This window comes from Harpegnathos saltator, unplaced genomic scaffold (genome assembly GCF_003227715.2).
Source record: "Harpegnathos saltator strain DR-91 unplaced genomic scaffold, Hsal_v8.6 scaffold169, whole genome shotgun sequence".
NCBI lineage: Eukaryota > Metazoa > Arthropoda > Insecta > Hymenoptera > Formicidae > Harpegnathos > Harpegnathos saltator.
This window is the reverse complement of record NW_020229949.1, coordinates 382,975-395,726: the sequence shown is the minus strand read 5'-3', so window position 1 is coordinate 395,726 and position 12,752 is coordinate 382,975. Positions and strand designations below refer to the sequence as shown.

Below are 12,752 nucleotides of genomic sequence, written 5' to 3'. Positions count from 1 at the left end.
AATCGTCGGTCGAGAAGTTGGCTCCTCTGTTTCTTTCTTTCTCGCCGTATTCAATTCGATTCAAGACCGATTTTTTATTTTTTTTTATTTTACTGCGTAGAAAGATTTTTTTTTTTTTCTTCTTTTAATTAAATGTGAATGACGTCGAGAGTCGGAACGCCGGTCGAGAAGTTGGCTTCTCCGTTTCTTTCCTTCTCGTCGTATTATTATTGTTATTATTATTATGATTGCAAGTGTAGATTCTGGAGAATGGGAAATTTGCGTTGAGTCAGCTCTGCCGAGCGCGAGGGGTTTCTAAGCCGGATTTACATTCGGAGTACGGCGTTTCATTATGCATGTACATCTCTCGCGAGAACAGTGACTCATTTCGGAAATCAAGAAGCGGCCGTGCCATTCATTGAGGGGGAACCTCTTGGTTCTCGTTCCAGGTCAACGGCAAGGACGTCGCGAACAAGGAGCAGACCGAGAACCTGTTCGCGGAGACGAAGAATGCAGTGACGATTCTTGTCAGCCGATGTCTATATCAAGTTTGTGTTCTCATTTTACATATTATCATCATATCACGAAGTTTCGTAAAATCACGCGGAGAGAGATCAGCTTGCGACGAGTGCGTTGTAACGATAAGTATGACGTGAAACGTGACGGTTAATCGTGTGGGAAAGGTTTCTAAAGCGCTTCGCGGAACTTTTTTTCCCTTCGACGTCTTCTTCTTTACTAGTCTAGATATATATGTATATATACAGGATGCTAAATTTCAAACGTAACAGGTGAAAAATCTCGAAAACTATGAAAGATTTCGTTTAATAATTTTGAAATTTCCAAAGGTCGATAAGTTAACAAAAGTCAGGGCACTATTATTGTAATATATTCTTGATAGTAAATAAAGTAAAAAAGTCTAATACTATTTTTTCCTTCGACGAATAGTTAGCGAGATATCGTAAGTTAAATGTTGAAAAAGTTATCAAGTTTTCCTTAAATATCTAAAAAAAATACTAGGCAAATAGAAAAATGTTTCAGACGAAAGTTGTTAAAATAAATTGGTAGAAAAGGAAGATACGATAAAAAATTGGGCTTTCTATTTAAAAAAATTAAGTTGACCTTCAACTGACCTTGAAAATGCTCTCCAAATAAGAAAACTGATAATGCCATTCTTTTTCCACTTCGAAATCATGGAACACGTGTTTTAGCTCCTCTTAATATCTTTCATAGTTTTCGAGACTTTTTACCTGTTACGTTTGAAATTCAGCACCCTGTATATGTATATATAGAACGTCGAATTAAATTAATTACCGTGTATGATATATCGATACACGAAATGTTCTTCCTCGACTAATCAATATATTTCTATTTCGCAGGATGAGGAGTACGATGACAGGCGCATCTATCATCAAGTAAGTCCGGGTTATCGTCAGGGAAAAAAGAAAAAAAAGCATGAAACGTTAGCACGGGACGCGTGTATCGTTATCTATCATGAATATTTCACTTCAGGGCTCGCCGCCGCTCTCGCCTGAGAATCTACCGGCGTATCAGAACAGCATGATCGAGCAGCTGATCCGTCAACAGCAGCAGCAAACGGAGGAGCGTACCAAAGAAAGCGAGGTAAACAACTCCACCCTGAAAGCGCCTCCTCCTATACCTTCTCATACTCAACAACAACAGCAGCAGCAGCAGCAGCAGCAGCAGCAGCAGCAACAGCAGCAACAGCAACAGCAACAGCAGCAGCAGCAGCAACAACAGACTCAGCAGCAACAACAAGCCGTCAACATTTTCTCCACGAACTCGTCGTCCACGTGTTCGTCGCAAAACTCACAAAAGTCCGGCAAGAACGCTATCTCCCCGGCGCACCATACGGAGGACCGTAAGCAGTGGATGCAGGACGCCTTGAAGGACTGCTCGAAGAGGCTGGACAGCATTTCCCTGCGTGGGCAGCAGTCCGGGCCACCTACGCTGCCGGTGAAGCTCGTCGAGGCGTACTCGAGCCACGTGTGGAGCGACACCGAGCACATCTACGAGACGATACCGGAGTCGGACAGCGAGCCCATTTACTCGTCGCCGTACGAGCACCATCAGCATTGGACGACGCAGTCCTCGACGACGAACCATGCCACGACGTTGCAGCACGCTCCGCCGAACCACGCGACCGGCAATCAGAAGTGGCACTCTTCGTCGAAGAGCAACAGCTCCGGCGAAGAGAAGGACAGCTCGAGCGCGTACAACACCGGCGAGTCTTGCCATAGCAACCCTCTGACCTTGGAGCTTCACCAGGGCGAGCGAGATCATCACAAAAGCACGTTGGTGTTGTGCCCGCCAAAAGCACCGCAGCAGCAACAGCAGCAGCAGCAGCAGCAGCAGCAGCAGCAGCAGCAGCAGCAGCAACAGCAACAAGCGCAGCAACAGAGACTGGGCTGCAACTGTCCCATGCCGGTGACACCAACCGTGACCTCCGCCAGCAGGCAATCCAAGAATCAGAGCGCGAGGAAGAGCTCGTCCTCGTCGCACCATCACCGGGACCGCAACGAGCCGGCGATGACGAACGCCAACACGCTGCCGGCCGACACCATGTACACGAACGTGGCGAATCTACAACAGACGATGATGCTGCAGCAGCAGCTGTTCAAGCAGGCGCTCAACCGCCGGAACCTCACCACCAGGGAGGCCGGCGGCGCGCGGAAGTCCAAGTCGCACGGTAACTTCCAGGCGCCGAATCTGACGCAGTATCAGTTCATTGGCAGCCAGCAGGTGTGCACGTCCACCACGTGGATACCGCCAGAGGATAAGGGCGAGGTGCAGATGGAGTGGAAGGTGAAGAGGCGGGCGGACGGCACGAGGTATATCGCCAGGCGGCCGGTGAGGAATCGTATACTGCGGAACAGGGCAATCAAGATATCCGAGGAGAGAGCTGGCCACACGACCGAGGACGACACTATGTCGGAGATGAAGGTGAGCGCGGCTCAACGCAGTCGCGATACGATCGGCTTTCTTTCGCAGACGATATTTTGTTAGATCTCATTAGATTGAAGGGAAGAAACAGAAAAGTAGCGGCCTCTTCAGCACGTTCACGCTATCACGCTGCTGATGTATTTTATCTATACAGATAAACCAAGTTTCGTATTATTACACGAATAAACATGCAGAGTGGAGTGATGTGTGGAAGAGACGCTGCAGTTTCTTCCTGGACGAACGGTGGCAGCGAACGTGTTGGAGCTATTTCCCTTTTCTAAGGAAAACGACTCGCAACTCGTTATTTTCGCCGATGAACAAACATGTGCTTTCACTTTGCTTCAGGTAGGACGATACTGGAGCAAGGAGGAGCGCAAACGGCAACTAGAGCGCGCGCGCGAACGCAAGCAACGGCAGCAGGAGCTGTTGCTGCAACAGCAGCAGCAGCAGATGCAACAGACCAACGACGTGCTGATATGCGAACACACGGAGGATAAAGTATCGAAAAAGCCACTGAGCATCGTGGAACTCAGTCACAAGAAGATGGCGCGCAAAAAGACAACCCTGGACGACTTCACCACCGTGCAAGAAATGTTAGTTCACGGAAACAGGGTGGGAGCAGGTGGCCCTGGCACGGGGGGGAAATTAATGGGTCTACTGTCGGTTACCACGGTATAAGCGGACTCGTTGTACCTTTCAGTTTCGCCAAGTTTCAGTCTCTCGCTCGCTCGTTTGCTCATCATGTTGCCGCGATCGTCGTCACGCGCGCGCGCGCGCTTGGATATTGATGAAACGCGACGTGCATGAAGACACCACGTGTTTCTCGCAGACTCAGCGTAATTACCGTTGCGAGAAAGTGAGAGAGAGAGAGAGAGAGAGAGAGAGGGGGAGGGGGGGAGAGACGGCTTTTAATGGCGCGTGCGGTAGAGATTCCAAAAGTTTTGCACGGTGCAACTCACGCGACATATTGTCTGGCTTGTACGGTGCGGTGTACGCGCGTGCGACGTCCCGCATTACAGACGTAATTCCGGATAACGAGCCGAGAGCTCGCACAAGGTGTTGTTTAACATTTGTTCGAACAATCTCTACGGGACTGTTCGCTCGCGGGACGCGCGTATATGCGCGCGCGAATTCACTACTCAGCGGACGCGACGCGAGGCGGAGTATCCTTGTCGTGATCCACGCGACGTTTGCTCTCCGACGATGAGACGAGGGGGAACGATCTGACGTCACGGTGATGGAGACGACGAAGACGACGAAAAGCGAGGACAAGTCGCGCCCCGTGCCGGTTTCCCTGTGAGTGTGTAACAATGCGACGCGTGCGAATACTCATGATTCCACGACGGGGGAGAAGCGCGGCGGCGACGCGCCACTGCAATAAAACGAGGAAGCTTACGTTTATCGCTGTTGTGTGTACACATGCGTGGAGTTTATATACAGCGCGTTCGCTCTGATCAATTCTGTAAATATCCATCGTACACGGTAATATATGTAGATTTTACACGCGCGTCCTCGCACGACTGCGCGCAGCCGAGAGGATTTCACACGCGGTGCGGTGGAATGCTTTCGCCGTTACGTGCTACGTGGTGATTATAGGTTTGTAGATATGTATGATAAAGTTAAACACGACGTGCATTAACGCGGCACACGTGGTTATTCTTTTCGCTTTGCGCTGTGAGAGAGAGAGAGAGAGAGAGAGAGAGAGAGAGAGAGAGAGAGAGAGAGAGAGAGAGAGAGAGAGCGCTCGAGGATCATCTCCGATGTAACCGATCAGTTTCGTTGTCAAATTGCTTTCACGGGTGTATCACGAGCGCAGTTTCCTCTCTCTCTCTCTCTCTCTCTCTCTTTCTCTCTTCCTCCTTTTGATTCGCCAGGGTATACACAACCTCGTAATTTTTACATCATTTCCGCAAAGCATTTCGAGAACGAGCAGAGCATTGTGTCATACGCGAGAGACACGCTCGAGGGGGAACGACACCGGAAATACGCGTTAACAACCGTGCCTCGTTCTTTCGCGTGCACCGCCGAGTCGATCGATCGTTACTTTTCGTTCAGACGCGCTTTCCGCTCGCGTTCCGCTCTCTTTCCCCTCCCAAGAGAGATAATCAAACACTAGGATTGTATACTGCCGATAATCGTGACCGTATATATTTTAAAGCACACGCGTTCAAGAGCCGAGAGAAGAATTTGTGAATAAGGAGCGCATCGAGCGTAATCACAGTTATCACGGGCCGCCCGACGAGAGCTCATACTGCGCAAGGTGCGTGGGTGCGTCCGGGGAGAACGATGTTAGATACAGTATATAACGTTGTAGAAAATACGCCGTACGACATAGACTAAGCACGTAAACGCGCACGTATGCTGTCTTTTGTATGTAGATGCGAGACGTAACGATTCTAAGAGAAGAAAAAGAAAAAAAGAGGAAAAAAGGAAAAAAGAGAAAAAAAGATATGTGTAATGTACATAAAACACCCGAATAAAGTGCAACATTAATATATGCAACGGTGGTGGCGAGTTAACGAGCCCGTAAGTATTTGCGTCTCAGTGTCGGCAGAATTTTGTATCGCGACAAAATCCGGAGCACCAGACAGTGTGAGGGGCGTGAGAGGAGAGTGTGATGAGGGAGAAGGTCGGATCGGCGGTCGTTCGATCTGTCGGGGATGACGGGGAAACGACAAACGTCTCGCAAGAATAGAAAAGAAGACTGCTCGTTTATTATGAAATTCAAAAAGTTGTTGTCCCGATCGATGTAAATTGTCCTATTACATGAGAGCGTTGATATTGATGTTGTTGAGGACTTTCAGCTCTGGCACATTCAGGTGTTGTAGATACATGGGGAAGCAGTGATGAGTGGAGAAGTTGAGTAGGAAATCGCGCAGATATTGGCTCATGTTTAAGTGGTAAATCGAATCATGCACCGACTCCAGGTCCTCGTCGGTATTGTCGTAAGCTTCGTCCACGGCTGCTATCCCTGCGCAAAGAGATCATGTAACTCGCCCCGGTGTCTCGGCCCCGACGAACGATCGTACGCCGTGCCGTCTACGAGGCTGACATTTACGCGAACATTTCCCCCAAAAAATTTCCCGAAAAACTTACGTAACACGTTCTCGTTCCCAGGATCTATCAACTCCTCCTCGCCTTCGTCGTCGTCCTCCTCGTCGGATTCCTGTGATTCGAAGTCACGTCATTCACACGGAATAGAACAGCGAGTCCGCGAAGCGGGTGTCAATACGATGACTGCCACAGTGACGTTAGGTAACTTCCTTCTCGATGCCATTTTTAAAACAGCGTGTTGTATCAAATGATCGCTGATTAATCATAACTTGTTAACCAACTGAACCATAGAAATTCAAACCCGCGAGAGAAAAACCTACAAACAGAAAATTCTTCCTACACGACAACTTGTGTCTGGCAGTCAACGTGTTGAAGTGGAAGACGCGGTAGCGTCGGTGTTACTCACATTCGTATCTGGACTATCAGCCTCCATATCGTCTGACAATTCGTTGATTATTACTTTAAAGATCTTTACAAGTACAGGTACCGTAGTCCATTCGTAAGGCCGCGACTCGGTTTTGCTTCTGGTCCTCACGCCATCCTCGATTCCTGTGCAATTCCGGGGCAATTTAAATTCGCCACTCGTTCAGCGGTGCGCAAGTAGGATCGCAAGCCGTCACCACAAACCTGGGATAATCAGATCTCCCTTGACAGTGATCTCGTCCAGTCTGCTGTCCCCCTGAGTGACTCCGTACTCCAAGATCTTGCACAACGCAACCGTCGCGACTTTGCACTCATATCTGCCAACGAACAGATGCTGCCTGCTGACCCACTCGGATAACACGAACGCGAGCGCACTCTGCCCCGTGGGCCCGGGTACGGTTGACAAGAAGTTCAGTACCGCATTGAACTGCGTGTTTATGAGATGTGCGTAAATCATCAGCAAACTCTGCATGACCACCAGCGTCTCGGCCGTCTGCATTTTGCTCAGCACTGCTTTCAGCAGTAAATCGAGGTTCTCGCCGAGACTGTTGCCCACATTCCTGATCAGCGTTGTCACTAAACGCCCGACGAAGCTGGCGGTGAATTCGCTCGACTGGAATACACCAACACGCGCGTGTAAGCGAGCATGAGACAGCCTAGCCGGCTTGTCGATCTATTCTGTAACTTTCAACGACGCTGTCGTTGGAAGTTATAGAACAGGCCTGTCGGTGAGCTTCGCTCGATGAAGAGTCGGTGGTGCAACGGTGTTACGCACTCCGGTACCTGCGGGTTCAGCAACTGGCCGATGATTTCCAGTGTGTACTGCAGTCCAGTCCGCCCTTCGCTATCTTGGTGCGTAATCACTTGCTGAGCCGACACGGCCAAATACGCGCGTATTAGTTCACCGCCGCTCTGCAGCGTCACGTGGTCCTCCGAGTTGAGGACGCAGTGGCAAGCAGCCGGGAATGCGGTCTCGAGCAACGCGTTGCTCAGAGGTGACGGCGAATTTTGCACCAAGACTATCAAAACGTCCAACGCTGCGGTTCGAGATCCCTCTAATGGAAGGAGGGAAACGGTCGTAGTCATGAGTCATGACAGTATCGTGCGCGCGGCATCTCAAACCGGTCGAATCGACAAAAACGTACCGTCTTTCGACTTGTCCATAGGCGTGATCGCCATCATACTCGTAAGAGTCGGTATTATACGAGTTTGCAGTGGCCCGATGCAGCCCGGATTCTGAGTCAATTCCTTGAATATCTCGTGGCATAGTTGTAACATCACCGGGTCGCTATGAAACTTTAGAAACACTGCAATTGTCAAAGGACAAATCTCGTTTTCCACTGATGCTGTAAATTCTTTATGTAGCTATAAACACAAATAAGATCCAAGTAACTTAAATAACGGAAAAGACATATCCAAGAAAAATGTGTGCAATGGAGAGGACGTTGGTATTACCGCAATTAGCACGTGAAACGTCTCCATGACCAGAAGCAGAACGTTCGTGGACGGCTGACTAGCTAGATTAAACAACCCGCGGAAAATGTTAGGTAAGTGGCAGCGTATTATGTTGGCAACCGATTCCTCGGGCGGCGTTTCGCTGAACCAAAAGATCGCCTTCACGGCACTAATGCGAATGCAAGACGGTTGATTCTCTTGTAAGCCGTTAACCGTTGCTTCAAGAAATCGCGAGCTCACTTCCGGCGGCATTATCTGGGCGTACCTTCCGCCGAGACATAAGCAGCGACCGAGTAGTAACGGAGGTGAGCCTAAAACAAAATATACGCAAGGGTTTCTCACGTTTTGACATGATCGCTTGAAGGACAGGTCGGTCGTTTGTCACGATCAATTACCTGAATCATTCAACATGCCCAATACAACTGTATCTAGAAATCGGATAAAATCGAACTGCAATGTGCCACCCAGTTGTTTCTCAACAATGACATCTTTGCAAATGCTCAATGTCATGATGGAAGCCTCTTGTATCTTCCACCAAGTCTCATTGCTGTTATTACCGTCGCCGCTAGCTTTCAGGGCGTTCGTCGCCTCGATATGTCGCGTCACGACGTCGCAAAGCGCGTGAATCCCTACCTCCGCGAACTGATTGACGAGGGCCTGCAAGTGGTAAAATGTATTGCTTTCTGCACACCCCCAAGATAACACTTCAGTCGCGTTATATCGAGCTTCCACTCACCATTAGAAGCTCCTGTGCTGAGATTCTAACGTTGTAAGTAAAGCACTGATCATCCTCCTCGACGAATTGATTTGGATTATTCGTCCACAGTTGGATCTGATCAGGCGTTATTTGCATGAATATTATCAGATAATACATGAGTTCCGGTAGCAGATTATCCAATAAGTTTGTGAATTTTTTGTGATCCGCTATGGACTGAACAAACTCGAATATCGCAATGATCAAATTATTGAAGTTGATCACTTCGCCTGAAAGAGATGTGTATATTTATAGAGAAATAACGTTAGTTGTATATATATATATATACACACGTGTGTGTGTGTGTGTGTACAATACACCCATCACGAGGATAATGTAACAACATACCATCGGAATCAACTTCCTTATCGTTAATATCTTCGTCTCCGTTCACTGTCGTTTCCTGGTAAGTCTTCGCACTTTGCGACAATGTCTCCCATATAGACGGTAACATTTGAGGTAAAAAGTCTGATACATATTTGGGCAATTTTTTAACAAGACCGTTTATAGCTTTAATAATATCTGTTTTAAATCCAATGTCACTAGATGGCCCATTAGGCACTCTGAGGCACTCGACAGATTTCTGGCAAAACATAGGAATGACTGGCTGTAAATACTGCTCTACAAATCCCTTCTCGTAAATTCCCGTAACAGCCAAAGTTGTAACAGACGCGAAAATCTCAACCGCACGACCACGCGTCCTGATGGAATACTGCAAAATGATTGATATGAAGCAGCTGAGGCAAAAAGCTGAGGCAAAAAGCTGAGGCGAAAAGAAAAAATGGTACTCTGGTATTTCATCAAACTCACATTTTCACTTTGAAATATTCTATACATCTCCTGCAGAATAACAGGCCCCACATTTGGCAACTGAACATCTGTGAGATCCCGAGTAAATTCTATCAAGACTCTCATTGCTCCATGAACGGCATATTCGCTTTCTGTTCTTAAACAACTGACAAGAATCTCAAAGAGGGAAGGCCACTTCTCAGGCCAGTCCCAACATGCTATACCAGATATTGCATAAGCCACTGCATTACGTACCTAAATCAGATAACATCTTGTCTACATTAAGTAGATGTATATCAAATACTGTTTCTATGTACATATTTTAATTATGTAACATAAATTTATTCTTGCTACAACTAACCAAATTATATTTGCCTAAATTACCTTACTGATAGATTCTCGAAGTCCTAAAGGTAGTAACTCTTTGATCTTTTGCTTGGTATCAACATTAAGCTCTGGTGGACGGAATTTCTCAGCCAATGAACACCAATGTGCTTCAACATATTGTTTTAGTAAGACAGAAGCTAACTGTCTAATTGGTAAATGTCCATTTGGATCAACGACAAATTCCGTCAAGTGTATCCCATATTCTTCTGTAACCTCTAACGCCTGAATTCTTTGCTCAGCAGCTTGCCGAGTTTCACGATGTGGTGATAAGATTCCAGTTAATGTCTCATACAAAGCTTCTTTTAAAGAACCTTGTATATCATTAGTGACCACACTCATTGTGCGAGGTAAATATTAATTTACTGGCCAGCATCTGAAAAGCAAAATTATCTCTTAAAACTCAAACAATTAGTTACATCTCTTTAATTTGATTATCTATCATAATAACATATTTTACTTAAAATTATTACACAGCGTGTAAGTATGTGATGTTCTATTAGTCATCATTAATTGTGTTGGTGGTGTGTTAATTATGACATCTAACGTCTCAAAGTGTCTCTGTAACATTATGCAAGCATAATATAGCAAGCATAAACAAAAAGAAACGAGAAGGGAATGTTTCTTTACGCAAATTAAGTAACAACAGCGCATAATTGATAGTAGTAAAATAAAATTTGGTGATATATTTGTATGATAACTACATACACGAAATTCAAAAATACAATTATATGTATATTTAAATTCTAGTCCAGTTTGTCGTCCTTTTAATTATATATGTGCGTAGGATTCTACACGATATCTTTACCTGGATCAATATAATACGACCGCATTACATTTATAAATATAAGATAGACAACATAGTGCAAAACAGGATAACACGTGTATATACGTACGAATAATCAGCTCCTCGCAAACCGATAGTGCCTGAACGGTCGTTCAAAATTTTCTGAAAGCCGGTACGACAAATTGGTTATTTCACTGTTCACATATTTGGTAAGATGAGTTATCATTCAGAATTATAGAAACGAGTATAGGGATCCAGTCATGAAGGCCGATAAACTGCGGTTCGAGTCTAGACTAAGAATATGATCACCGACACCGACGAGATAATATCAGCAAAGAGAAGCCTGAGAGCGGGCATGGCTGCATTTACAGCGTTATGGAAAAGTTGGCTGATTCGAAGCGCCAACTGGGTCCATTTTTCATGGACATGAACTACTAAGCCAATGTCCACGATTTGTTGGTACTATTCCGTGATATGTCCATAATTATTTGGTTCTGTTTTGTGCTATGTTCACGAGCGAGCTAGATTAGTTAGATAAAAACGAAGAATCGGTCTTTGTCTCACCACCAGCGAATAGACAATCGCGACGAAGCGAGCCAGCAGCGATGTTATCGTAAGGCAGACGTCGCCGTCTCCCCTTTCACCCCCTTATTTTCCTTTCCACATTGTTTTATATTCATAATTCGGGAAGAAAATAATTTCGAGAGTTCGGACGATTTCTAGCAATGACGACAGAGATGACACACGGCCACATTAATTTGTCATGACTTTTATATTACTTATAATTATTGGGTGAGTGCAAAAGTTCGTGCGGAGTTTCAATAGATGGAGTTATAAGCGTCGTAAAGTGTTGTCATTAATACTTCCATCTACATATTATATAACGTTGGAAAGGTGACGTCTTCAGCTGTTAATAAAAAAAAAATCATTTGTTTTCATACAAACTGCTTCGAGAAATATCACTTTAAAAATGAGTATCGATAAGGTGCATTTACGGCATGTTATGCTTTACGAGTTTCGGAAGGGAATAAACGTTGCCGCAGCCGTAAAAAACATTCAGGATGTTTATCAGGATGAAGCACCAGCTAAACGAACTGTGGAAAAATGGTTTGCTAAATTTCGGCGCGGAGAATTTAACCTTGAAGACGAGCCACGCTCTGGTCGACCTTCTGACATTGATGACGATGTTTTGCGTACTTTAGTGCTCAATAATCCGCGAATTTCAACAGAAGAAGTTGCTACAGCACTAAACGTTGACCGATCAGCCGCTTTTCGGCGTTTAAAAAAGATGGGATTCGATTTGAAGCTCGATATATGGGTGCCCCATTTGCTGACCGAGAAGAACAAAATCAAGCGAATTTCTGCAGCCGTTTCTTTACTCGGGCGGCTCAATAACGAGTCGTTTTTGGATCGACTAGTGACGGGCGATGAGAAATGTAAAAACTTATGTACATATATATACAATAAAAAAGTAATTTGAGTTTGATACTTCCAAAAATAACACAATACGTGTTGCGTTTGTACTTGGCGCCTTTTCTTATCTTCTTGTTTAAAAAGATAAGTTTTATATGATATTAAATATACGTACGTTTCACGTATAACGTGATTGACTTGGAATATTCCGTGCCCACGCGTGTTATTCATAGCGACGCATTCATACTTTCCCTGATCTGTTAAATCGGATTCGATAATCTGCAAGGCACCTGAAACATAAAATGTGGTATTCTCGAACAGCGTTCCTCTCAGGATTTTCTTGTCCAAAGAAAGATCAATGATGCGATCGCAGATCTCGTGTGTGTCATGTCAAAATAGAGACAGTTTGAATTCGACGTAATATGATTCTTGGAACAGACGTAAATAAGTATTGTGAAGTTTGAAGCGAGTCTCTCACAGGCATGCTTTGAAAACACGAGTTGTTTTCATTTTCAGCTAACGAACGATGCAGGCATCAACACTGATCGGCAAGGTGGGGGGTAACCGTGCCTTCCCGATTGTTTGTTTTCGTAGGCTTATATATGACTCCGTGATTGCGGAAAGGACATTGCGCCTCGGGCCGACGAACGACGCGCATACCGCGACGCAGAGTAATACGAGTATCGGTTAATACGCGTTTCTTTGTCCGAATCTTACTTGCGCGAGTGTTAGAGCTAGAGTCAGTGTCGTCGC

At 45.7% G+C, this 12,752-nt stretch overlaps 2 protein-coding genes across 7 annotated transcripts in view; one reads left to right on the top strand and one right to left on the bottom strand.

Annotated features, from left to right (window-relative positions):
* Window positions 1-5,442, top strand: part of Slip1 (SLo interacting protein 1) — a 210,331-nt gene extending 204,889 nt beyond the window's left edge. For 2 of the 3 annotated variants that reach the window (XM_019845531.2, XM_025297101.1), the window contains exons 4-7: window positions 429-527; window positions 1,356-1,391; window positions 1,489-2,940; window positions 3,286-5,442. In XM_019845531.2, coding sequence (XP_019701090.2) covers window positions 429-527; window positions 1,356-1,391; window positions 1,489-2,940; window positions 3,286-3,618 — 1,920 coding nt within the window. In that variant the 3' untranslated portion in view covers window positions 3,619-5,442. The remainder of the gene's footprint in view (window positions 1-428; window positions 528-1,355; window positions 1,392-1,488; window positions 2,941-3,285) is intronic. The other variant, XM_025297102.1, reaches the window with a different exon arrangement.
* Window positions 5,443-5,632: 190 nt separating this feature from the next.
* Ipo9 (Importin 9) lies at window positions 5,633-10,835 on the bottom strand. Of its 4 annotated transcripts, none has more exons than XM_011155994.3 (15): window positions 10,696-10,835; window positions 10,508-10,607; window positions 10,260-10,360; window positions 9,800-10,175; window positions 9,437-9,670; window positions 8,975-9,338; window positions 8,609-8,856; window positions 8,268-8,529; window positions 7,873-8,183; window positions 7,563-7,782; window positions 7,201-7,472; window positions 6,622-7,030; window positions 6,401-6,543; window positions 6,037-6,106; window positions 5,633-5,911 (listed from the first exon to the last, which is right to left on the bottom strand). In XM_011155994.3, the coding sequence occupies exons 4-15, from the start codon at window positions 10,139-10,141 to the stop codon at window positions 5,703-5,705; spliced, it is 3,084 nt and encodes a 1,027-aa protein (XP_011154296.1). In that variant the 5' UTR covers window positions 10,142-10,175; window positions 10,260-10,360; window positions 10,508-10,607; window positions 10,696-10,835; the 3' UTR covers window positions 5,633-5,702. The 4 variants fall into 4 exon arrangements, with proteins under 4 accessions (XP_011154296.1, XP_011154295.1, XP_019701087.1 ...); XM_011155993.3 differs by having other exon boundaries at window positions 10,273-10,360; XM_019845528.2 differs by lacking the exon at window positions 10,508-10,607.
* Window positions 10,836-12,752: the final 1,917 nt, after the last annotated feature.

Excerpts from the sequence above, each read along its gene's own strand:
- Ipo9 (XM_011155994.3), bottom strand. The coding sequence starts at position 10,141 with ATGAGTGTGGTCACTAATGATATACAAGGTTCTTTAAAAGAAGCTTTG. Across the intron at positions 8,530-8,608 it reads CAGCACAGGAGCTTCTAATG|GCCCTCGTCAATCAGTTCGC; the intron begins GTGAGTGGAAGC and ends TACCACTTGCAG. Across the intron at positions 6,544-6,621 it reads GGGAGATCTGATTATCCCAG|GAATCGAGGATGGCGTGAGG; the intron begins GTTTGTGGTGAC and ends GGAATTGCACAG.